The sequence below is a fragment of the Aquarana catesbeiana genome, linkage group LG03 (assembly GCF_042186555.1).
Source record: "Aquarana catesbeiana isolate 2022-GZ linkage group LG03, ASM4218655v1, whole genome shotgun sequence".
Lineage (NCBI taxonomy): Eukaryota > Metazoa > Chordata > Amphibia > Anura > Ranidae > Aquarana > Aquarana catesbeiana.
Window position 1 is genome coordinate 142,789,647 of NC_133326.1, and position 27,527 is coordinate 142,817,173.

At 44.0% G+C, this 27,527-nt stretch overlaps 1 protein-coding gene across 1 annotated transcript in view; it reads right to left on the reverse strand.

Annotated features, from left to right (window-relative positions):
- LOC141131741 (uncharacterized) overlaps positions 1-27,527 on the reverse strand; it is a 105,414-nt gene that overhangs the window by 58,587 nt on the left and 19,300 nt on the right. Inside the window, exons 4-7 of the mRNA XM_073619365.1 lie at positions 25,862-25,970; positions 23,499-23,615; positions 4,721-4,782; positions 2,997-3,143 (exon numbers count right to left, since the gene is read on the reverse strand). Of these exons, the coding sequence (XP_073475466.1) occupies positions 2,997-3,143; positions 4,721-4,782; positions 23,499-23,615; positions 25,862-25,970 (435 nt within the window). The remainder of the gene's footprint in view (positions 1-2,996; positions 3,144-4,720; positions 4,783-23,498; positions 23,616-25,861; positions 25,971-27,527) is intronic.

Genomic DNA, 27,527 nt, shown 5'->3' on the forward strand with positions numbered 1-27,527 from the left:
CAAAGTGAAAAATTTAAGGGGGTCTGAATACTTTCCATCCCCACTGTAGATGTGGGTGGAGTAGGCTGTCAATTCTAATGATGTTAACCCCCTGTATACGCCATACAAATACATACACAGAGAAGAACAGCACAAAAAAATGCAGAATTACAAGGTTAGCAATATAGGATGGTAAAAATGAATTTACACTATAATAAATATACATACATACACAAATATATATATATATACACATACATAAACAAAAAAAAAATAAATAAAAATTGTAAATCATCACTGGCAATGGACTGTGAAACGTTCAGCAAAACCCCCTTTGATGGTCTACATAAATTGCTAAAACTGCCATGTAACATTAAAATTTATGTATTTGTGAATATACGATATATATTAAAAATTGGATAAATATGTGTAATGACTAAAAATTAAAAATATATATAGCACCAATGGTATACTCGCCAGATGAACAACCACATACTGTTGGCCCAAAGAACCACATTTGACCACAATCCCCTTATTACCTAGGTGTGGATATTTGACCTAGACAGCTTCCACAAATTTCTAGATTGTTTGGGCGATACGCATACCTGTGAGACTCTTAGGCTAAAATTCACACAGGGCTTTTTCCTTCTACCGAGTCCTGCCACCTTTTACAGGTGTGAGCAGCTACCTGCAATCACTGAGCCCGTACGCTTCAATAACAGGTTGTTGGTGGCCACAGATATTTGTGGCTGTTCTCACAGGAGGGAGGAGGGGAGGAAGAATCCCCTGCTGATTTTGTACGTTTGCCCACTGACAAACAAATGATCAGTCTATAATTTTAATGGTAGGTTTACTTTGACAGTGAGAGACAGAACAAAAATATCCAGAAAAAAAAAAATAAATAAGTTAAAGTGATTTGCATTTTAATAAGTAAAAATAGTATTTGACCCCTTCGCAAAACAGGACTTCGTATTGGTGGCAAGACCCTTGTTGGCAAGCACAGAGGTCAGACGTTTGCACACATCTAAGGAGGGATTTTGTCCCACTCCTCTTTGCAGATCCTCTCCAAGTCAATAAGGTTTGAGGCTGACGTTTGGCAACTCAAACCTTCAGCTCCCTCCACATATTTTCTATGGAATTAAGGTCTGGAGACTGGCTAGGCCACTTCAGGACCTTAATGTGCTTCTTCTTCAGCCACTCCTTTGTTGCCTTGGCTGTGTGTTTTGGGTCATTGTCATGCTGGAATACCCATCCACGACCCATTTTCAATGCCCCGAGTGAGGGAAGGAGGTTCTCACCCAAGATTTGACAGTACATGGCCCTGTCCATTTGATGCGATGAAGTCATCCTGTCCCCCTAGCAGAAAAACACCACCAAAGCATGTTTCCACCTCCATGTTTGATGGTGGGGATGGTGTTCTTGGGGGTCATAGGGACCATTCCTCCTCCAAACATGGCGAGTCGAGTTGATGCCAAAGAGCTCGATTTTGGTCTTATCTGACCACAACACTTTCACCTAGTTCTTCTGAATCATTCAGATGTTCATTAGCAAACTTTAGACGGGCCTGTACATGTGCTTTGAGCAGGAGGGCCTTGCAGGATTTCAGTCCTCCACAGCGTAGTGTGTTACCAATTGTTTTCTTAGTGACTATGGTCCAAACTGCCTTGAGACCATTGACAAGAGTCTCCTGTGTAGTTCTGGACTGATTCCCCACTGTTCAAGATCACTGAAGCTCCACAAGGTGAGATCTTGCATGGAGCCCCAAACCGAGGGAGATTGACAGTTATTTTGTGGGTTTCTTCCATTTGAGAATAACCCCTCTCACCAAGATACTTGGGGATGGTCTTGTAGGTCTAAAATCTTGTCCCTGACATCCTTTGACAGCTCTTTGGTCTTGGCCATGGTAGAGATTGGAATCTGATTGATTGCTTCTATGGAAAGGTGCCTTTTATACAGGTAACAAGCTGAGATTAGGAGCACTCCCTTTAAGAGTGCTCCTAATATCAGCTCGTTACCGGTGGAGGAGAGACCTGGGACTTTGCTTGCTGAAATTTTGCTGATTGATAGGGGATCAAATACTTATTTCACTCATTAAAATGCAAATCAATTTTTCACTTTTTTAAAAATGAGTTTCAGGATATTTTTGTTATTCTGTCTCTCGCTGTTAAAAATAAACCTACCATTAAAATTAGAGACTGATAATTTGTCAGTGGGACAACCTACAAAATCAGCAGGGGATCAAATACTTTTTTCCCCTCACTGTAGAAGCACACAGTGCTTCCAGCAGTGATCACCACAGGTAATCGCTAGCTGAGTACAGAGAGGAGTGTCTGCGGCTGTAAAAGCAGCTGCAGGCTGTGCAAACAGTACAAAATAGCTGCAGCTATCCTCTTACACCTGTCAAAAACAGCGGCAGGAATCACTAGATTCCTGCCACTGCCTATGCACAATGGCAAAGTGGCTGTGCAAATGTAAGTCCTACACAACAGCATAAACCATACCAACAGTTTTACATCTTCGTGCCAGCTTTTTGCCAACGATGCGGATATGTACTCATCCATGCGAGGGGCCCCAAGTGTCTGCAGGAACGTCAAGCAGGTTCTCTTTCAATTGTTTTGCTAGGATAAGGCCTCATTTAGACAGGCACTGGCATCTATACTGCTTAACACGAGGAATTTGTTTTTGCACCTGCATCCACTCCAATGGACATGGATGAAGAAGCAACAGCTGCATGTCAAAATTTGGCAGGTGTGAAGCCTGTCAATTTTTAAACTTGGCCTTGTCCATGCAGCTGCTGCATCCACAGGCAGCCTGATAGAGTGCAGGCACAAAAACAGATGCATTATTCAAGCAGTACAGGTCCCAGGACCCCTATGAATGAGGCCTTATTCTGACCACATTGTATGTATAATTATATATAACTGGAAGCATTTAAAATATAAGTACAGGAGGTGAAGGACAATGCTTTACTCAAGGTGATCTTTGTAAAAATGGGGCAAATTAAAAGGCTTACTTACCCAGTAGCGGACCTCAAGACCCTGGAAATCTGAATTTATCCCCTCGCATCTCTCTATGAGGGGAGTTTTCTCCAACTCATCCACCTCTGGTATGGCTTCACACTTTTCAAATCTCACACAGCATTTTCTGTTAGGTGATGTGCCACTCTGGGAAGATTAAACACCATGTTAAAAAAACAAAAAACAAAAAAAAACCCTATTAAGGGCAGTGCATTAGTGAGTGTATAGACAAGTTATGCAGAAACCCATCAAAATGATTGAATCAATATTCCCACCATCACATGCATTCCTGGAGTAGGCTAAGGAATAGTGGGTGTAACAGCCATCTGGAGGCTGGAAACTTCACAGATCAATGTACATATCTGCCAGCACATCAAAAGGTGTGTTGGCAAATATGTATATTGGTCTGCAAAATTTTTTTTTTGAGGCGTTTCCAGTGAAAGGTACTGCAACAGCATTGACATTTTAGACAATTGTGCAGTTTCAACCTTCTGCCAAAAGTTTGTGGAAGGTCCTTTTCTATTCAAGCACAACTGTGCAGAAAGCACAGACCTGACCTCAAACCTAACAAATATCCTTCAGATAATTTGACACACCAATAGCAAGCCAGGTCTTGTTTAACATCATTACTGTACATGACCTTACATATATTCTTTAGGCTGAATGGGCATAAACTCCCTCAGACACATTCCAAAGTCTTGTAAAAAGCCTTCTCTAGAGGCAGTCGCAGACACAAAAAAGAGGAAGCCACTGCCCAGTGTTCTGGGTAAACAGTTAGACCCCTTTCACGCTGAAGGCACTTTACAGGCATTTTAGCGCTAAAAATAGCACCTGTAAACTGCCTCCCCTGTCTCCCCAGTGTGAAAGCCTGAGTGCTTTCACACTGGGGCGGTGTGCTTGCAGTCCTGCAAGCAGTCTCTTTGGGGCAATGCGGGAGCAGTGTATAAACCTAGTGTTTCCTAAACCGCCCAATGGGCAGCGCCTGCAAAAGCTCTGGAAAAAGCCAATACAGCTGAATCTATGCTAGAATCAAATCACCACTAGATGAGCCTAGTTAAACTACCAAGTCCCCTTTTCACACTAGGGCGGTTTTCAGGCGCTTTAGCACTGGAAATAGCCTCTGCTAAGTGCCTGAAAACTGCCTCCCATTCCTTCCAGTGTGACATCACACTGGGGCGGTGCACTTGCGGGAGGTTTTCGAAAAGCAGTGCAAGCAGCATCTTTGGGGAGGGTTGTGAGCGCTGTATATAGCACTTCCAAAACGCCCTGCCCGTTGGAGTGAATGGGCAGCGCTTTGAAAGCACCGCAAAACAGGAGTTTTTAACCCTTTTTTGGGAGTTAAGAGTGTACCGCTTAAATGAATGTTGCTTTACTGCGAACGGACCAGCGGCTCAGTGTGAAAGGGGTCTTACTCCTATTATATGCATTAAAAACACAAGTTTAACTTATAAATGTAGAAAATCCAAAAATCAGTGGTGGATTTTTTTTTAAAAACATTTGGATTTAAGACTGATGTGCATTTACATTAGGCAGTAAAGTTTAACTTTCTTTGTAGCATTAGATTACTAGGAGTTATTTCAAATTATTTAGGAAATGCAACTTGTGTATGTCAATCACAATGCATAAAATAAATCAAGATTGAATGCATCAGTAAGTAGCCAGGCACAGGAACAATTATAGGCATCAAGGTCCAACACTGCCCAGGGCCCATGGTACAGGCTTACCTTCAGGATCACTTTTCCAAATGGCCAAATAAAGAAGCCTGCAAGCCTCCAACAAAGCACACCTGCATATGAAGCAAAATGTATGGTCAAACACTGCAGAACCATGAAATGCTTTGCATTTCCGCAAGAAAACTTGCTTTACTGTAACAGTGTACTGCCTGAACCAAAATAAAACATCTAGTAGGCAGCGTGGTGTAATGTTCTTTCTTGAATTACATATTCTGCCCCTAGCGCTTATTGGGTATGATTTTTTTTTTTTTTTAAAAGCTCCTCCATTAGATGGGATTTGTCTCACACCCCTTTCTTAAATAGGATACAATCTGTAATTGTAACTCGGAACTTGCATGGATCTCCTGTGACATGGATCTCCTGTAGAAAAATGTAAAATAATGCATTTGGGTGGCAAAAATATGAATGCAATCTATACACTGGGGGGAAAACCTCTGGGGGAATCTAGGATGGAAAAGGACTTGAGGGTCCTAGTAGAAGATAGGCTCAGCAATGGCATGCAATGCCAAGCTGCTGCTAACAAAGCAAACAGAATATTGGCATGCATTAAAAAGGGGGATCAACCCAAGAGATAAAACGATAATTCTCCCACTCTACAAGGCTCTGGTCCGGCCGCACCTGGAGTATGCTGTCCAGTTCTGGGCACCAGTCCTCAGGAAGGATGTACTGGAAATGGAGAGAGTACAAAGAAGGGCAACAAAGCTAATAAAGGGTCTGGAGGATATTAGTTATGAGGAAAGGTTGCAAGCACTGAACTTATTCTCTCTGGAGAAGAGACGCTTGAGAGGGGATATGATTTCAATTTACAAATACTGTACTGGTGACCCCACAATAGGGATAAAACTTTTTCGCAGAAGAGAGTTTAATAAGACTCGTGGCCACTCATTACAATTAGAAGAAAAGAGGATTAACCTTAAACTACGTAGAGGGTTCTTTACTGTACGATAAGGATGTGGAATTCCCTTCCACAGGCGGTGGTCTCAGCAGGGAGCATTGATAGCTTCAAGAAACTATTAATCACCTGAATGACCGCAACATACAGGGATATACAATGTAATACTGACACATAATCACACACATAGGTTGGACTTGATGGACTTGTGTCTTTTTTCAACCTCACCTACTATGCAACTATGTAACGATGCCTTACCACAACTGCAGGGCCGATCCTAGGGTCACAGACGCCTGGGTGCAGAAATATTTCTGGCGCCCCCACATGGGCATGGTCATCTTACAAACTCCTCCCCTTTACACGTTTCTATGGCAACGACTCAAACACAGAGATGCTCCCCTAAGTCGTCTTCGTTACCCTGGGATCCTCCCATGATCTTTTAACAAGAAAATACAGGAAGAGCGTACACTGAGACCTGGAGGGGAGTCTCTCTAAAGCACACAGACAGGCTTCTGTTAGAGAGTCTGTTAGAAAGAGCCCCCAGACATAGCACAGGAGATGGTCAGAGACTGCAGACATAGCACAGGAGATAATGGCCGATCGCCCCCCTCACCTGACCCAGCAACAACGGTTCCTCTGTTCAGTAGTTAGCTCACTCTGAATTGTCCGTGGCAACTCCGCTGGGTAGAGCCCAGATCTGTATTCTGGCAATGACTCCATTCCTTTCTCCGCCAGGGATGGTGCTAGGCTGTGTGGCTTTCCCTCTGGTGGCGCAGGGCAGAGGGGTTCTCTCTGATGGTGTTCCCTCAGCACTGTCCTCTCCCTCTGAAGTCCTGGGTGCACTTCCCTGAAAGCTTTCCTGGGCTCCAGGCTCTCTCTCTTCCCCCATTTAGCTAGGCATGCTGTGGGGGCTGCAGTTTCCGTGTTACAGTGGGGCTGCCAGTCCTCGGGACAACATGTCCCACAATCCTCTGCTCATTTTTTTATTCTATTTCTTCCCTGGCTGATCTGAAGGCAGGGGAAGTAACATAGTGGGCGGCTGTGCTGGCAAGCGCTGCTCACTAGTACAGCAGCGCAGGGAGAGGGAGGGGAGAAAGAAAAGCCTGCGGCTGCAGTGGCGTCACTAGGGTTTGCGTCACCCCCCCTCAACCAACTATTGTCGCCCATCAGTACAGACCCCCCTCCACTAAGTATAGACCCCCCTCCGTCAGTGCAGATTCCCCCCACCAAGTATAAACCCCTCCCTCAGTGCAGACCCCCCCCCCCCCCCCCAAGACAAACCACTCCCCATCCACCTCAGGACAAACCTCCCCCCTCCATTAGTACAGACCCCCCCATAAACCACCCCCCTATTAGTACAGACCACCCTCAGGACAAACCTCCATTAGTAGAGACCCCCCTTTCATTAGTAAAGACCCCCCCGGACAAACCACCCCCCTCCATTAGTACAGACCCCCCCCCCCACAAACCCCCCCATTAGTACAGACCCCCCCCCCACACACAAAACCACCCCACCCCCCCATTAGTACAGCCCCCCCCACAAACCACCCCCTCTTACAAACCACCCCCCTCCATTAGTACAGATCCCCCCTCAGGACAAACACCACCCGGACAGCAGCTGGAGAGGACAGTGTGCAGCCGCGCTGCCCGGGTGGAGAAGAACAAATGACAGGCACGGCACGGACCATCCCGCCCCCCAATGATGTCTCTACGCAGGTCTCTCTCCGAACAGAGACAGCCGCTCCGATCTCCTCTGACGAGAAGAGGAAGAAGAGAGCACTCTGGCGCTTGAGCGCGCCCACCTCTGTGACGCCTGGGTGAACTGCACCCGTCTAGGATCGGCCCTGCGCAACTGCCATCTCTAAGACTGTGAAACTGTATACACAATCTTAGCTCTTCCTAGGTTTCAATAAAATACTTCATGTTGAAATCTAAGATATGACCACAAATCTCTCCACATTTATAGAATAAAAACCCAATCATACATTTTTAGTCACTGGGAGCAATATACCTTCATTTTGAGGACCCACAGTATAATCTACAGCTAATCTTTAACAAATGACATACAGGCAGTCCCTGGGTTACAAACAAGGCACATTTTGTAGGTTTGTTCTTAAGCTGAATTTGTATGCAAGTCGATACAAGTACATTTTTTAGTGCCAAAAAAAAAAAAAAAAAAAAAAAAACCACCACAATCACAGTAAAACTTTGGATTGCAAGCATAATTCGTTCTGGAATCATGCTTGTAATCCAAAGCACAAGTATATCAAAGCGAATTTCCACATAAGAATGGAAACTCAAATGATTCGTTTCACAACCATTTATTCATAAGTCCTTCAGTTTATAGTCCATATAAAAAGATTATAGCAATGTGATGGACGTTTTACTATCCACAAATTGAAGCCTCCACAAGGGGATTAGAAGCAAAATCCAGCAGGAGCTAGTGCAGCAATATGGTTACATTTAAACAGTTGCCGACCACCGCACGCCGATGTACGTCGGCACAATGGCACGGGCAGGCATAAGATCGACCCCCCCCCCCCCCCCGGTGCCTGCGGCGGTTGGATTCATGTCAGGAGCGATCCAAGGTGTGGGGGAGGCCACCGATTTATGCCCACCTCCTCACGATCGCTCCTGGCGAATGACAGGCTTCCTCTGCTGTAATGTAAACAGCGGCAGAGGAAGTGATGTCATCGCTCCTCGGGAAGCCTTTTCGTTCCGGCTCCTGAGGAGAGAAGACATCCAAGTAAGTGCACCAAACACAACACTTACAGTAGAACACTCTAGGCACACTTTTCACCCCCCCCCCCCCATACCCCCTGTCACAGTGACACCAATAGCAGTTTTTTTTTTTTCTGATTCTTGCATTGGTGTCATTTGTGACAGTTATAAGTGGTAGGGCAGTTAGTGGTAGGCCCCTTTAGGTCTAGGGTACCCCCTAACCCCCCCTAATAAAGTTTTAACCCCGTGATCACCCCCTGTCGCCAGTGTCACTAAGCGATCGTTTTTCTGATCGCTGTATTAGTGTCACAGGTGATGCTAGTTAGGGAGGTAAATATTTAGGTTAGCCGTCAGCTTTTTATAGCGTCAGGGACCCCCATATACTACCTAGTAAAGGTTTTAACCCCGATTGCCCCCTAGTTAAGCCTTTCACCAGTGATCACCGTATAACGGGTGACGCTGGTTAGTTTGTTTATTATAGTTTGAGCACCCGCCGTTTATTACCCAATAAAGGTTTAACCCCCTAATCGCCCGGCGGTGATATAAGTTTTAGGGGCAGATAGGTTAGTGCCAGTACCGCTAACAACCACGCACGCACCAAACGCCTCCCTTAGTGGTATAGTATCTGAACGGATCAATATCTGATCCAAATCAGATCTATACTAGTGACCCCAGCAGTTTAGGGTTCCCAAAAAAGCACTGTTAGCGGGATCAGCCCAGATACCCGCTAGCAGCTGCGTTTTGCCCCCCCCCCCCCGCCCACTCAAGTGCAGTAGCGATCGATCACTGTCACTTAGAAAACACTAAACACATAACTGCAGCATTCACAGAGTCAAGCCTGATCCCTGCGATCACTAACAGTTTTTTGGTAGCGTTTTGAAAGGGTCGCTAACACTCAGGAGCTTTTTTGCCTGACAATCTCACTAGTGTACCACTAAATTTGGAGCCCAAAATGTCAAATCGAAGGTACAGTAGTGAAGAGGCCTACACGTTTCTGAGCATGACAGATAGTGAAGAGGAAGTCACTCATCTGTCAGACTCAGGCTCAGAATACAAACCTGTAGACAGCAGCGGCTCCATGACAGATAGCTCTGACAGAGTTGTGGTCCCTGCCAAGGTCAGGCGTACCAGACCCCAATCTTCTTCTGCGGTTGAGGTGCAAGAACCGCAGGGCTCTTGTATGGAGCAGAGCAGTACTAGCGCCGCTATTTCTTCTGGTGAACTGGCAAGCACCAGCGGCCTAGTACACCCTGGTCGTACATCCAGCACTGCAGTAACACCGCTGCCACCAAGAAGACGAACACAGGCCCGTCGTGCCCATAGTGCCCTTCCTGCTGCATTCGCCAATCCTAATTGGGAACCCACCACTTCTGCAGCACCCGTACTTCCCCCATTAACTGGCCAACCCGGTATTCAGGTGGAAACAGTTGATTTTACGCCACTTGATTTTTATTCCACGTTTTTCACCGAAGATCTTTATAGATCTATTGTGGACCAAAGCAATTTGTATGCTGGTCAACACATCGCCACTATTCCCCAGTCCTCCCTTGCCAGAGATTGGAGACAAATTACGGTTTCCGAATTTAAGCTCTTTCTGGGCCTTTCCCTCAACATGGGCATAACTAAAAAGAGTAAGTTGCGGTCATATTGGTCCACTGACCCAATTCACCATATGCCCTCGTTCCCTGCCTCCATGACCAGGGCACGATACGAGCAGATCTTGCGGTTCATGCACTTCAATGACAATGAACTCTGTCGTCCTCGTGGAGACCCTGGATACGATCGGCTCTACAAAATTCGACCCCTCGTAAAGCACTTCAACCAAGGTTTTGCAGACTTGTTTACTCCCCATCAAGTTGTCTGTGTTGACGAGTCCCTTATTTAAGTTTTCTGGCCACTTGTCATTCAAACAGTACCTTCCCAGCAAGCGTGCCAGATACGGGGTCAAGATGTACAAGCTCTGTGACAGGGCCACAGGCTAAACATGTAGTTTTATAGTTTACGAGGGAAAAGATAGTCACGTAGAGCCGACAAACTGCCCTGACTACACAGGAAGCGCTGGCAAGATTAAGGGTGACATCAAGTCCCACACATTCGGAAAGGGGTACCACTTCGTATATGGACAATTATTACACGAGCGTTTCACTTTTTAGTCACCTTTTTGATCATCAGATTGGAGCATGTGGCACCATGCGACCTAATCGCCAGTGCTTTCCCCAGCGGCTTGTAGATTCCCGTCTTAGGCTGGGGGAGAGAGCCTGCTTGCAGTGTAATAATTTGATCGCTATGAAGTGGAGAGATAAGAATGTTTTCGTTCTTACCTCCCTTCATGCAGACACAACGGTCCAAATTACTACGGCGACTGGTGTTGTGGAGAAACCCCTTTTTGTCCAGGAATATAACCAAAATGTGGGAGGGGTGGAACTCAACGACCAGTTGTTGGTGCCGTACCTAGTTGCCCGTAATGCCAGACGCTGGTATAAAAAAAGTGTCTATATACTTATTTCAATTGGCTTTGCTGAACGCTCATGTGCTATACAGAGCTTCAGGACGGACTGGATCCTTTCTTAAATTCCAGGAAGAGATCGTCAGAGCCCTTCTGTTTCCAGACGGTGCTCCACCTCACCTTCCCAATCCAAATGCAGTAAGCCGGCTGCATGAGAGGCATTTTCCTTATGTCCTGCCGCGTATCCCTACCCAATGAGCCCCCCCAAAGAAAATGTTGTGTTTGCAGAAAGCGCGGATATAGGCGTGACACCCGCTATTATTGTCCCTCCTGTCCTGGTCTTTGCATTGGTGAATGTTTTGAGCGCTACCATACATTAATTGAGTTTTATGTACAGCATTGCACAGACTAGGCACACTTTCACAGGGTCTCCCAAGGTGCCATCGCATTTTGTGAGACCAAAACCTGGAACCAGTTACAAAAGTTAGTTATATAAAAAATAAATAAATAAATTATATAGAATAAAAAAACAAAAATAGTTGTTTTGTTCTCGCCCTCTCTATTGTTCTGCTCTTTTTTACTGTATTCTATTCTGCAATGTTTTATTGTTATGTTTTATCATGTTTGCTTTTCAGGTATGTAATTTTTTTATACTTTACTGTTTACTGTGTTTTATGGTTAACCATTTTTTTCCTTTTCAGGTACGCCATTCAGCTGCAGCGCGGATTTATCTATCTTGACAGCAACAGCGTTTGCTCCCACGATACATAAAGCCGTGACTCCAGCGCTGTCGGAGGCGATTTCACCACCACTATTAAAATAAAAGAGCATATATGCCGAAGCATGGGGGCAGCAGGGGCGGAGGAGCGATTTGCTCCTAACTTTTGGGGTGGATGCCCCCATGCTTCGGCATATATAAATGGTGCATGTATGCCCATCATTAGAAGTGGGTGGATGAAGGGAGGTATTCTAATGGTGGGTATACCCACCGATCAATCTTTTTCGTTCAGCCCACAGGCTGCATGAAAAAAAAAAAAAAAAATAGATTACAATATATGCCTAACAAGGACCAGCAACGTACTGGTATGTTGCTGAACTTTGAGTGGTTATACCAGAATGATGCCTGCAGGTTTAGGTATCATCCCTTTCAGCCAGCGGTTGACTTTCATGAAAAAGCAATCCTAGCGGCTAATTAGCCTCTAGACTGCTTTTACAAGCAGTGGGAGGGAATGCCCCGTCCCCCCCTCCCACCATCTTCCATGGTTTTCTCAGGTTCCCTGTTGGGACAGGAGAGCCAAAGAATGCAGCCGGTGATTCGGCCAGCTGACCATAGAGCTGATCAGAGACCAGAATGGCTCCAACCATCTCTATGGCCTAAGAAACTGTAAGCTACGAGCATTTCATGACTTAGATTTCGCCGGATGTAAACAGCACCATTGGGAAAGCATTTTATCACACCGATCTTGGTGTGGTCACATGCTTTGAGGGCAGAGGAGAGATCTAGGGTCTAAGACCCAAAATGTTAAAAAAAAAAAAAAAAAAAACACCCCCCTGCTCTCGCGCAAAGGCAAACGTAAGCATCGGTCTGGTGTCAAATGTAAACAGCAATTGCACCATGCATGTGAGGTATTACAGCGAAGGTCAGATCGAGGGAAGTAATTTTAGCAGTAGACCTCTGTAAATCTAAAGTGGTAACCTGTAAAGCAGGGATATGCAATTAGCGGACCTCCAGCTGTTGCAGAACTACAAGTCCCATGAGGCATAGCAAGACTCGGCGAGCCACAAGCATGACACCCAGAGGCAGAGGCATGACGGGACTTGTAGTTTTGCAACAGCTGGAGGTCCGCTAATTGCTTATCCCTGCTGTAAAGGCTTTTAAAAATTATTGTAGTTTGTTGTCACTGCACATTTGTGCGCAATTTGAAAGCATGTCGTTGTTTGGTATCCATGTACTCGGCCTAAGATCATCTTTATTTCATCAAACATTTGGGCAATATAGTGTGTTTTAGTGCATTAAAATAAAAAAAAAAAAATAAAAAAAAGTGTTTTTTCCCAAAAAAATGTGTTTGAAAAATACTGTGTGAAAAAAAAAAAAAAAAAAAAAATTGAAACACCCACCATTTTAACCACTTAAAGACCAGCCTCGTTTTGGATTTTAGGTGTTTACATGTTTAAAACAAGTTTTTTTGCTAGAAAATTACTTAGAACCCCCAAACATTATATATTTTTTTTTCTACCACCCTAGAGAATAAAATGGCGGTCATTGCAATACTTTTTTTTGCACCGTCTTTGCGGTCTTATAAGCGCACTTTTTTGGGAAAAAATTTTTTTTTTTTTTTTTTTTTTTTTTTGATTCAAAAAAGTGAAACAGTAAAGTTAGCCCAATTTTTTTTTTTTAATATTGTGAAATATGATGTTACGCCAAGTAAATTGATAACCAACATGTCATGCTTCAAAATTGCGCCCACTCGTGGAATGGCGTCAAACTTTTACCCTTAAAAAACTCCATAGGCGACGTTTAAAAAAATTCTACAGGTTGTATGTTTTGCGTTACAGAGAGGGTCTAGGGCTAGAATTATTGCTCTCGCTCTACCGGTTTCAGCCGGCGAATCTCTACACCATAGGAACGATCATAGCGGCCGTTCCGCCGCTTGATCGTTCCTATGGGAGGCGTCCCCCCCCCTCCCGCCGCCCTCCGGTGCTTGCTCCGACTCACCGTTACGAACGGTGAGGCGGAGAGTAGATCCGCCGGCGCCGGATGTAGATCATAGGGATTTCCGGCGGACCAGATGGTCCCCGGAGTCTCTCTGATCGTCGGAGGCCGGGCGCGATGTTATGACGTCACGCCCGGCCTCTCCATTCAAAAAAAACGGCACCGCTTCGGCTGGGAAGCGGCGATCATTTTATTTTTTTTTTATTATTTCAGGCTTCCCAGCCTAGTGGTGAGATATGGGGTCTTATTGACCCCATATATCACTATTAAGAGCACCTGACATGTCATATTGCTATTACAAGGGATGTTTACATTCCTTGTAATAGGAATAAAAGTGATCAATTTTTTGTTTTTTTTTTCAAAAAAGTGTCAAAATAATATATATATATATATATATATATATATATATATATATATATATATATATATATATATAAAAAAAAATTTTTAAACCATACATGTGAGGTATCGCCGCGAACGTTGGAGCGAGAGCAATAATTATGGCCCTAGACCTCCTCTGTAACTCAAAACATGTAACCAGTAAAAAAATTTCAAGCGTCGCCTATGTGGATTTTTAAGTACCGAACATTGGCGCCATTCCACGAGCGTGTGCAATTTTGAAGCGTGACATGTTGTTGTTGTTGGGTATCTATTTACTCGGCGTAACTTCATCTTTCACAAAATGCAAAAACATTGGGCTAACTTTACTGTTTTGTTTTTTTTTTTTTAAAAACACAAAACAGTTTTTTTTCCCCCAAAAAACGCGTTCAAAAAATTCCTGCGCAAATACTTTGTGAGATAAAAAGCTGCAACAACCGCCATTGTATTCTCTAGGGTCTTTGCTAAAAAAACATATATAATGTTTGGGGGTTTTATGTAATTTTCTAGCAAAAAAATGATGATTTTTACATGTAGGGCACAGTGTCAGAATTGGCCCGGTATTGTTTGGGGGTTCAAAGTAATTTTCTTGCAAAAAAAAAAAAAAAAAAATTTTTTCATGTAAACAAAAAGTGTCAGAAAGGGCTGTGTCTTCAAGTGGTTAGAAGAGTGGGTGATGGGGGGGGGGGGGGGGGGGGGGGGCGTGTCCAGACATGCTGCTGGCAAGACGTGTATGAGCTCGGCTCCTCATCCCCCATACTAATCCAGTGCCGTCCGCTGTTATCTTCTGCCTTTTTCAGCCAAAACTATTTACCATCTTGATCCCGGACCCCTACTAACCTGCTCCCAGTGCCTATCTGGAGTTCTACCGGCCTGATTCACTTCCATGCTGAGGCCTCCTCCGGATCGCAGAGGCCCTCCGCCATCTTGGGGCCTATAGGCTGCTGGAGCTCCCTATGGATTGGATTTGCGATCCGGAGGGTGGACGGACTGTCTGTTCGTACCGGACGGCCGATCCACCTCCAGGGAACATCTGATTTGACCCGTCGGCTCGGGGAGGACGTGGAGGTGCCTCAGACAGATAGCCCGGGCCTATTGCGGCCTATCACGTTGCCGCGGCCTGCGGACTCGACTGCGGACGTCCCCTTGGGAAACCGCGAGTAATCTATACTGTGCCGCCGCCCGCGGTCGGGTCCCCAGGGGGCGTTGGATTGCCCGATCCTTTACCGCTGTGTGCCTTGGAGGAGGTCTGGGGCCTGGAGGCAGCTGTACTCACCCACCCGGCAGCCCTCCCTCAGGATAGGCCACGGCTTCGGCCTGTTCCTGGAGGTCGGCGGCCATCTTGGGACTCCAGCATACACCCTGCAGCTATCCCTTCCATTCTTTTAGCTGCTCAGGCTCTCATAAGGCTTCTGGAGTTACAGTGACTGTCTCCCTCCTCTCTTACTGATAGTGAGGGGAGGTGGAGATGTAAGTTGGTGGAACTGTTAATTTCAATGAGGCACAACATTACTTACAAGAAGGATGCCGCCTAAATAAATCCAGGGTCCCCGTCTGCTCACCAAGACCTCCGTAAAAATAACTTAGCTATCTACAGTGTCGGAGGTAAGCCTGACCTTTTGATCACTGAATTCTCTACACACCTCATGGGCAAAGTTGGCCAACAACAATAATACAAACCACAGATTGGGTCACGGAGGAACCGAACATGGAACGTTACGTTACTAGACCACAACCTCCTACCTCCAATTCCACCGCAAACCCCTTTGCTCTACTAGACCCTTCCCTCGACTCGGAAGATGCAACCAATGCCCCTATGCCTAGCTCTCAGAATCAAACTCCTAACTTTCCACCTCCAACTATTACTCTTACCCCCTGACATTTTGGACACCAAACTGCAACTTTTACTTCAACAAATTACGTCCAATGTCTCGGCGGAGGTCAGCAAACTGGCTGCCGAATTGAGAGGAGAAGTAACCCAAATTGGAGATCGCACAGACACTCTGAACAGCAAATTCGACGAGATAAACTATGTACAAGCGATCGAGGAGGAAAAAAAAAAAAAATCATACCTTACGTCTCTCAGTTTCTCAACTACAATTACAACAAGAGGACCTAGAGAACAGGGAAAGAAGACAACACCTACGTTTCAGAGGTATTCCGGAAATGGTGGGTGACTCTGAGCTCCGGGCTTATCTTCTTGGCCTCTTTAACAATTTGGCCCCCTCAGTTGTAGACATAGGCTGGCGTTTGGACAGGGCCCAAAGCCTCCGGCCAGAGCTAGACCCAGGGACGTTGTGGTGAGGTTCCATTACTTCGAAAGTAAGGAAGTACTAACATTGGCAACACGCAATAAATCATAAATTATGTATAAGGGTGCTAAATTGCAGATCTTCAGCGACCTTTCACCCATCACCCTCGCTAAACGGAGGAATCTACGGCCACTTTTCATCTGCAACACCACAAGATTCCATACTTCTGGGGATTTCCTTTCCGCCTAGCTGTATCTAAAGATGGAGCCCAATATTCTTTATGTGAACTGCAAGAAGCTGAGGCCTTCCTAAAAAAATCTGGGCCTTCCTCCTCTTCCGGAAGAAGAATTGGCCCCTTCTGCCACCCAAGTCCGTCTACCTCCAAACACACCCAGTCGCATCTGGACCCCTGTCAGGGGCAAATCCAAGAAACATCTCTCCACCCCTCAGCATCTGCGATCCTCTAAACAACCTCCTTGAACATCTTCCTGAACGTTTTTTGGTTCTTTTCCTCATCACCCTTTGCATTACAGTTTCCTCAAAATTTTTGGATGAAACGATGTTGCTGTTTTGGTAACTTGAGTTTTGAATCTACCCTGCTCCCTTTCTGGGGCAGAATTTTTTCACATCCCATGAGATGTTTTATTAGTGGTTTTGATACTCTGAGTTACAAATTTACCTGTTTTTTACTGGTTAACTTTGTTTTTTCCTAAGGTATACAGGTTTTTGTTTTTCTCAATAACTGTTTCTTTTATGGTTTTTTCTTTTTTCTCTGCCATCAAGTGCATAAGGTGAGCAGCGGGCCCTTTCTATCTCCTCAACCAGAGTCGCCAGATGGAAGTTCGCTCACGTCCCTAACTTCATTATATATACACCTTCAAATTATTAACACTTCAATACCTATGCTATCTGATATCTCTACACTAGCTTGTCTGAATAGATTACAAACATGGCCTTGAAAATTATGTCCTATAATGTGAAGGGCCTGGGTTCCATTAACAAACGCTGGATGGCCCTGAAGGACTTTAGGGCATTGGGCGCAGATGTGGTAATGATCCAGGAGATACACTTCCAGGCAAGCGGATCATTAAAATTTTCCTCAAAGTTTTTCCTCACCTCCTTTCTTGCCTCTGATTCCACGGGCAAAGCGGGAGTGGCAATTCTGACCAGAAAGTCGTGCCCTATTAAGGTTGGGAGGTCTCACGTGGATCCTCACGGGAGATTTCTTATCCTAGAGTGCGAGTATATGTCCGCTTCTTTTACGCTGGTGAATCTATACGCTCCTAATACGGGCCAGATTGATTTCCTCCACAAGCTTTTTGATACTCCTCAATATCGCTCTCAATCTTTTATGATTGTTGGTGGGGACATCAATCTGGTCATGTCACCCACTAGGGATAGACGAACCTTTTTGGTACTGCCCCATCTAAAAAAAATCTTGTCCCAAGCCAACGCCTTTCGTAAATGTATTAGGTCAAACAGGCTTTTCGACTCATGGAGGATAAAACACCCCTCTGCTAAACAATTTACATGCTACTCGCCAGCCCATAAAATGTACTTGATCACTTTTTTTTTTTCAGCTCCACTCATTCCCTATGTGGTTGAATCGGATATTTCTCCCATTACATGGTCGGACCATGCGCCCATTATGTTAGGCCTTATGCTTTCTCAGACTTATACCAAATCCTGTCATTGGCGTCTTAACGAACACCTTTTACAGTCAGACGTATCCCACTCCATCCTAGCAAATGGCTTGAAAGAGTACTTTCTGCTAAACGCAGGATCTGTATCTCAGGTTTCTACACTGTGGGAAGCACACAAGGTTGTTTTCCGAGGTGCATGTATAGCTGAAAGCTCTCGGCTGAAAAGGGATAGAAATAGCCTTATCCAGTCTTTGACGTCTGCTCTGGTAATTGCTGAGCAGAGGCTTTTGAGTGGTCCTACAGTGATGAAATTACACAAAGTCATCCATCTCAGAGAACAAATTAAATCAACAAAACAGCCAGGTACATACTGTGGACGAAACAAAAATTTTATGAATACTCCAATAAACCTCACAGAATGTTAGTTAATAAGCTATGCCCACGACCGTTTAATTCACTCCCTGACTTTCTTCAACAGTCAGATGGATCTAGAACACACTGCCCCCGTGAGATGTCCAAAATCTTTGGCAAATTTTACAGCAATTTGTATAATTGCTTGACCCCGGAGAACCATTTTAACTTTACCCAGGAAAAGTTTGAGTCCTTTTTCTCCAATTTAAAGCTACCAAAATTATCTACAAACAGATTTAGAGAGTTTGAATGTGGCGGTATCAGCTGAGGAACTCTTAGCTATAATCAAAAATCTCCCATTACACAAATCCCCCGGTCCCGATGGCTTGCCCTATTCCTATTACAGGTTTTTTTTGACATTTTATCTCCCCACATGTTGGCTTTATACGATTCCCTCCACACTCACATTTCTCCCATTCATTCATTACGGTCATCCCAAAACCTGGAAAGGATCCCTCTGTCCCCGATAACTACAGACCCATAGCCCTTCTAAATTCGGACTACAAAATATTTACTAAAATCCTTGCTTCTCGACTCTCTGAACTCATACCCAAGTTGATCCACAGAGATCAGGTGGGTTTTATGCTTGGTAGACATGCTGGAGACAACACCTGGCGTACAATAGACCTAATAGATCTTTTAGATAGAACTTCTCGTTCGGCAATAATTCTGAGTTTAGACGCACAGAAGGCTTTTGACAGGCTGAGTTGGCCCTACATGTTTGCCACTTTGAAAATATTTGGTTTTAAATGCCCCTTTTTAAAAGCCTTAGAGGCCCTATACTCAACTGTCACAGCTCAGGTGCAAATGTCGTCCTTCCTGTCTCCTGGCTTCCCCATGACAAACGGGACTCGGCAGGGTTGTCCTCTTTCGCCACTCCTTTTTATCTTATGTCTGGAACCCCTGGCCGGGTCTATCCGTGTACACCTAGATATTTGTAGGGTGGTGATGAGACAGGGGGAATATAAATTATCGTTATTTGCAGACGACATTTTGCTTACCATCACTAACCCGTTGATATCTCTCCCCTCACTACATAAACTACTGGCTTCTTTTAGTGCTATTTCCAGATATAAAGTCAACACCTCCAAAACTGAAGCCCTTCCTATACACATTCCATCACACTTGTTATCCCAACTTAAAGAATCATACCCTTATAAATGGTGAAACGCCTCTCTTAAATATTTAGGTTTTCTACTATCTCCTTCCTACGCATCTCTTTATAACACTAACTTTCCTCCTCTGCTATTGGATATTAATAAACCTCTGTCAAACTGGACCAAATTCCCTCTGTCTCTCTTAGGCAGGATTAATGTTTTAAAAAGGTCTATCTTACCCAGATTGCTCTGTCACTTTGAAACTCTCCCAGTAGCTGTACCCGCCTCACAACTAAAAGCACTCCACAGGAATTTTCTCAAATTTATATGGAATGGTAGAGCCCATCGCATAGCGAGCTCTGTGATATTTTCCCTTAGGTCCAGGGGAGGTCTGGGAGCTCCAAACATTACTAAGTACTACTTTGCCACACATTTAAGGGCCATTATGTCCTGGACTTCCTTTCACACGCCGAATCAGTGGGCAGCCATTGAAAAAGGGGTACTCTACCCGGTTCACCCATGTTCCTTAATTTGGGGTGCCCCCCCTCTCTAGATCCCATATATAAACATCAGTGCACGGGCCCAATGACATTAACTTTAACCATTTGGCGTCATTGCCTCAAGCACTACCCCAGGGGTCCTCAAACTTTTTAGACAGGGGGCCAGTTCACGGTCCCTCAGACTGTTGGGGGGCCGCACTATAGTTTAAAAAAAATATGAACTAATTCCTATGCACACATCTTTTTTGTAGTGCAAAAAGAATGAATAATAATAATAATAATAATAATAATAAATATATTATATATATATATATATATATATATATATATATATATATATATATATATATATATATATATATATATATATATATATATATATATATATATATATATATATATATATATATATATATATATATATATATGGGACAGGGGGACAGACAGGGGGGGGGTGGACAGAGGGGGGGGGCAGAGGGGACAGAGGGGTCCTCACTTGTTCGTAGGCTGTTGCTTGAAGCCTCCGCTCTCTCGGTCACTCTTCGCGCCTCCTGTCTCTGTGCGGGACTGTGCTGGGAACTACACTTCCCAGCATGCAGCGCGGCACACGGAGCCCTCCATTACTGGTGTGAGGGAGGCGGCTTGAGCGGAGCGGATATGCTCCCTGCCGAAGCCGAGCCGACCTGGCCCCGGCCCGAGCCTGGATTGTCGGGAATCCGGCCCTGGGTGGATTGGGCCGGATAAATGTCCTCGGCGGGCCGCATGTGGCCCGCGGGCCGTAGTTTGAGGACCCCTGCACTACCCCCTTGTGTCCCCCTGCTCTCCTCTTGTGAATGTACTATTCAATCCGCTCATTCCAGACAGTATGTCCCTGGGAAGGATTTTTCCATGGATTAATGCTCATCTCTTTCAGCTCTGGAACCTGGTACATCCCATAACGAGGAGACTTCATACTTTTGACACTTTAGGTGAAAAATTTGATATTCCACCACATCTTTTCCATTTTTACCTGCAGGTTAGACACTTCTTCCACTCTAAATCGCCAACCCTGACCCTAGACAAGCCTACTACGTTTGAATACCTATGTGCACAGGTCCCTCATCAATTACATTTAATTTCATGTATTTACCATATCCTCCATGAGTCGACTCCTATCACGGAGACCTTGCACCATTATATGAGCAGGTGGTCCCACTTAATGGGCCGTCCTGTCACAGTACAGATTTGGTCCTCTACTTTTAGATCCTCCAAGTGTGTCACCCAGAGGGAGACATCCATTAAAATTCTCATGTTCTGGTATAAAACTCCTGACGTAATTCATAAATACAAACCCTCGATTCCGCCACATTTTGGCGTGATGTGCATTTTCTTATACAAAAGGTGGTCGGGGTGTCCTTTCCGATGGATCCCTTGAATTATCTGCTAGGCTTACCTTCTTTAGGTTTATCTAAAAAGACATATAGATTAATATCCTATATTTTGCTGGCCGCCAAGAGGCTTATCCCAATGTCCTGGTTATCCAATACGCCTCCTTCATGGTCCGGATTTCTCCATCTGGTGGGTGAGATTCGGACGATTGAGTTTTTGACGGCCTCAGTACATGACCGCATCTCCCAATTTAATAAAATATGGGAACCGTGGGATCTTTCGGGATTCGGGAACCCTATGCCACCAAACACGCCCTAACTCCCTAGTGCTTCTATCGTAGAATTTTTTACCTATTATATGGCTCTAATTAATCTTGAGGTTCTAGATTTTTATCCATATTGCATTTACTGTGTGCACCAAAGGGAAATGATATAATTCACACGTGTGCCTAGTATCTGTGAACATTTTTCTTTTTCCTTTTTACTTATAAATGTTACCTTCTATTTTGTTTTTCTTTTCTATTATGATTGTTTATGATACACACTTTCATTGATCGTATATTGTACATTTTGCTACAATTTTGTACTTGATCTTTGATATCTTAATAAAAATACAATTTAAAAAAAAAAAAAAAAAAGGAAGAAGAGTGGGTGATGTGTGACATAAGCTTCTAAATGTTGTGCAGAAAAAAAATGCCAGGACAGTTCAAAACCCCCCAAATTACCCCATTTTGGAACGTAGACACCCCAAGCTATTTGCTGAGAGGTATGGTGAGCATTTTGCAGACCTCGCTTTTTGCCACAAAGTTTTGAAAATTGAAAAAAATAAATAAATAAAAATTTGTCTTTCTTCATTTTCAAAAACAAATGAGAGCTGCAAAATACCCACCATGCCTCTCAGCAAATAGCTTGGGGTGTCTACTTTCCAAAATGGGGTCTTTTGGGGGTGTTGGTGCCATCTTATCATTTTATGGCCTTCAAAACTGATAGGTAGTGGAGTGAAATCAAAAAATTACGCCCTTAGAAATCCTGAAGGCGGTGATTGGTTTTCGGGGGCCCCGTACGCGGCTAGGCTCCCAAAAAGCCCCACACATGTGGTATGCCCGTACTCAGGAGAAGCAGCACAATGTATTTTGGGGTGCAATCCCACATATAACCATGGCATGTGTGAGCAATATATCATTTAGTGACAACTTTTTGTAATTTTTTTTTCTGTCGTTAATCACTTGGGACAAAAAAAATTAAATATTCAATGGGCTCACCATGCCTCTCAGCAATGTCCTTGGGGTGTCCTTGGGGTGTCTACTTTACAAAATCAAATACCATCAAAAGAAAGCTCTATTTGTGGGAAGAAAAGGATGCAAATTTCGTTTGGGTACAACATTGCATGACCGCGTAATTAGCAGTTAAAGCGACGCAGTGCCAAATTGTAAAAAGTGCTCTGGTCAGGAAGGGAGTAAAACCTTCTGGGGCTGAAGTGGTTAATGAAGAAACAACATTTAGCAACTCACATGGTTGAGGATTAAAAGAGACACATCCAAGTATGCAGGCATCCGGGGTAAAGCTGTCCACAGACCATCCTCCGCACCGCCGAATCTCACTGCTGTCAATCTGCAATTGTGCGGGAAGACTACCCTGCAGTAGAGCGATCTGAAAGCGAGGCTCGAACTGCTCGTGGAGTGCAGGGTGGAAGGGACGACGTCGTTGATGGTCTATGTGGACAGTTTTACCCTGGATAGTTAGATGTGCCTCTTAATCCTCAACCATACAAGTTTGCTAAATGTTGTATCTTCATTAAATGTAACCATATTGCTACACTTAGAGGCACCTCTCCTCTCTTTTATACTCAGTTGTGATATGACACTACTCTTATATCACGACATCGCTTGTATATCAAGTCAAAATGTATTAAAACATTTTGATCTTCTTGCAAAACGCTCTCAAACCAAGGTTTTACATTTTTTTTTTGGATAGCATAGGGAAGGGTTAACACCCCTGTAACATTTGTTTTGCCATCTGTGCCACTGCTCAGAAGATTTCACCTCCCTTTCTTTCCCTATGACAATTGGATTTTGAAAATTTTGGGTTGTTGTGGAAACAAGGATTGATGATAAAGCTTCAGTGGAGACACCTTTTTCCCCATAATAACTTTTACAGGAGTGAATTTCCCTTCCTTGGGGTAGATTTCTTCTCACTTCCTGTTGTCTCCCTCTGCAAGAAGGAGCCGTTTGTAAGCCGGATGTTTGTAACCCGGGGACCACCTGTATTTTAAATTTTAAGCATCTTAAAATTAGGGAGGCAGCCACATTTAAAAAAAATTTAGACAAATTGTAACAAAATTAAACCTACCATACGAGCATCCTAGTATGGAGAGAAACATAAGGACAGATACCAGGAAATAAAACAGAGCGATCCACCATCCAAAGAGAAGTACATAAAGTATGTTGCCAAGGCTTATTTGTGAGGCTGTTGGGGGAAAAAAAGAAAAAAGCCAAAAAGAAAACACAACCTGTTAAGGGAACAGAAAAATGAACTTTTTTTCAATTATTGAATAAAGCTTTTTCATTGCCCAAGCATGCAAACAGTCTTAGGGCCCTTTCACACTTGCGGACCGGTAAGATCTGCCCGTCATTTCTACAGCTCTATGGAGCGACGGATGTCAGCGGTGACATGTCCACTGACACCTGATCAGCCACGATCTGCTCAGCTAAATCCAGATGGATGGAAAACCTATTTCCATCTGTCTGGGGGATCGGATGAAAATGGACAGGCGGTCCGTTTTCATCTGATCCTCCCATAGAGGAATGCGGAGATCTGACAGGTCCATTTTTGCACAGTGTGTGGAGACGGACCTGTCATCCGCCGGCTCAGTGGGGATCAACGGAGCGATCCCTGCTGAGCAAGCAGATGGCTGAACACGGATCCGCACATGTGAAAGGGGCCATAAAATCTTTATCAACAGAAAAAAAAAAAAAAAAAAAAAAAAAAAAAAAAAAAAATTTAATATACCCCCTCCTTTCCTCAAAAATGTACTGTTGCGGACTAAACAGGCGGCTTTTTTTTTTTTTTTTTTCACAAGTAGTGACTGACAGCCTGACCTAATCTTTGGCATGTGCCCTATGGTAAAATAACTGGGTCTTGGAGGCACACTGGAGCTTTTTTTTGCATATATTCTACACCAGAGAGCATTTTATAGGCCAAATATTTTATATGGCATCAATGTCCATACAAAAGGGTTACTTTAAATAGCACTTGGGATGAACTTCAATCCACTCCGTTGTAAAGCTCTATGAGCCAGGCACCAATTTTAAGTTAAGTTACAGATCACAGAATATAATTATAAAGCAGGAATAGGAGAAGGATTCTGTACCCAACAGTTCTTTGGAAAATAGTTAATGAAAGAATGAAAAAGTCAATGCCAACGAGGAGGCAGAGGCCCCAGAGAAAAGCTGCTCTCTTGCACAATTGCTGGATTTAGATGGGGCTCAGGTAAGTATTAGGGGGGCTGCTGCACACCAAAGGTTTTTTACCTTCATGCAATGAATGCATGAGCAGAAAAAGCCTTGAGCCTTTAAAAACGACAAAAAAATAAATAAAAAAAGGGAAATTCCCACATCACAAACACAACACTAAAAACAAAGCGGAGCTCCACTTGTTTGCATCCTCCCCCCTTCCACATTTGGCACTTCCGGGTCAGATCGCCACGGCGATCTATGAGTATGTCCAACCACCCCCCACAGCCTTCCGGGACACATGTCCCATAACAATGCAGGACCATTCACAAAGCGCAGTGCGACTGGCGCATGTGCAGTAGGAAACAGGCAGTGAAGCCATAAGGCTTCACTGACGGTTTTCCTTACACAAGATGCCGGCGCCCAAAGCCGTTTGAAGAATCGTCTCAGGTGTCGACATCGCTGGACAGGCAAGTGTCCTATTAAAAGTCAGCAGCTACAGTATTTCGGACTTGGGCTCCTCTTTAAGAGGTTCTAAACCAGGGGTCTCCAAACTGTGGTCCTCCAGTTGTTCAGGAACCTAGTCATGTCTGTGAATGTAAGTTTTACAATGCCTCATGGCACGTGTAGTTTTGCAACAGCTGGGGGGGGGGGGGGGGGTCATAATTTGGAGATCCCTGGTCTAACCCCTCTCCATGCTTTTCAAAAAAAGCAAATACATTTTCTTTTGACTCCAGTTCCAATTAAATGACAATAACTGCATATGAGTTTGCAAGGTAGTAGCAATTGCTTATCATATAAAGCTTTGTTAATCACCACTGAATCTGGGAGCTACCATTATCCTAAACTAGGGGGTCTCCAAACTTTCTAAATAAAGGGCCAGTTTAGGGTCCTTCAAACTTTAGGGGGCCAGACTGTGGCCAATGGGAGTAGAAATTGTACTGAACTGGCTGGACTGTGGCCAGTGGGAGTACATAGTGCATCTTTGGCATTAGAGGGAGGAATAGTGGCCCATCATTGGTGTCAGTGGAAGGAATAGTGCCCCGTTGATTCCATAACAGGAATTATGCCCCTTTGCGTCAGTGGCAGGAAGAGTGCCCCAAGGGCCAGATAAAAGCAAGCAAAGCCCCTGGGCCGCAGTTTGGAGACCACTGCCCTATATAGTAAACTGCTGCAATGTAATCGCTTACTTTTGCTTCACTCCTCTTCTGACATACAAGGTATTACCTAACTAAAGAAAAAAGTACTAGACCAACTTACTGACTGCAGTTTTCACCACGTTCAGGTCAGAGTAGAGTTCTTTTACTATTTCAGATCGATCTTCCCAAGGGCGTGCTGTTATGTGGCTTTTCCATTTTTTAAAGCCAAACTGATTCATTTGATAGAAGTAGAGAAAAAAAAAAAATCATGTTAACTATTTTCAAAAAGAAATCAGAGGAAACCTGTTTTTTTTGTGTTTGACAAGGACATTTTTGAAATCCTAGATATAAGAAATAGGAGAAGGGATGAGTTTACCCCTTCTCCTAGGGGTAACAGGATTTATATAGTGCCAACAGTTTACGCAGCACTTTACAATATAAAAAGGAGACATTACAATACAATAAAATACAAGAGTATTAAGAGGGCCCTGCTCAGAAGAGCTTACAAGCTAATAAAATGTATAATAAATGTATTGGGGAATTGGAAACTGCACAAAAAATCCCAGGCACAATTAATAGAACAGGAATTAGCTAGCCGACATGAAAAACTTAATGTCTTGCTTACAGATAAAGCAAAAGCCAAATTAACTTGAGGGAGGCGAACATTTTATGAATTTGGGAATAAACCAGGGAGAATGCTAGCAAACCCTCTTAGAGAAACCACTGCACGAAATCATATCACACAAATCAAAACGCAGAGAGATGAAATGGTTAACACCCCACAGAAAATTGCACAGGTTTTCAAGGAGTATTATGAGAACTTTTACCAATTAGAAGGAAAACCCACCCCAGAAAATGCTCAAAAGAAATGGGAGACGGCCAGGGAGTATATTAAAAGAAACAGAAATGCCAATGTTGACCGAGGAGATAGCCAGAGAACTTAATGTACCAATTACAACAGAGGAATTTATGAGGGCATTAAAAACCCTGAAATTGGACAAGGCACCAGGCCCAGATGGGTACTCCCTGTCATATTACAAAGCGTTTTCTGAGAAACTGGCTCCAAGATTCATAGCAGCCTATAATTCATTATGTGAAGGGAAGCAAATACAGACAAACGCTTTTGGCATACATAACAGTTATCCCAAAAGAAGGAAAGGACCCCCCCCCCCCCAATGCCCTAGTTATCGCCCTATTTCATTGCTGAATGTAGATCTTAAAGTGTTCACAACGATCCTAGCCATGAGATTAGATCATATCCCGGGCTTAATACATCCAGATCAGGTAGGATTTACCCCTGGGAGTGAGGGAAGAGAGAATACACAGCGGGTGGTGAATACGATCTACCTTGCACAAAGGCAGCAGAGACCATTGGTGCTAGTTTCCGCTGATGTGGAAAAAGCTTTTGATAGGGTAGATTGGATGTTTTTAAAAGCCATTTTACAACATATAGGCTTGGGAGATGGGATGTTGTGCTCGTTTTCCAATTTATACTAAAACACCAAGCGCCAGGGTAAAGATAGGCGATAGAATCTCGGAGCCTTTTTTCATTCAAAAAGGAACACGACAGGGATGCCCACTTTCGCCCCTTATTTTTATTTTGACAATAGAACCTTTTTAAGAAAAATACGGGCAAATTTGAATATTAAGGGATATTATTAAAAGGAGAACAAAAACTTGCAGCATATGCTGGCGATTTATTTATTTTTTTTAATATAACCTCCCCAGTTATATCACTTCCGTCCCTGCTGTCGGAGCTATGCAAATATGGGGAAAGATTTTAAAGT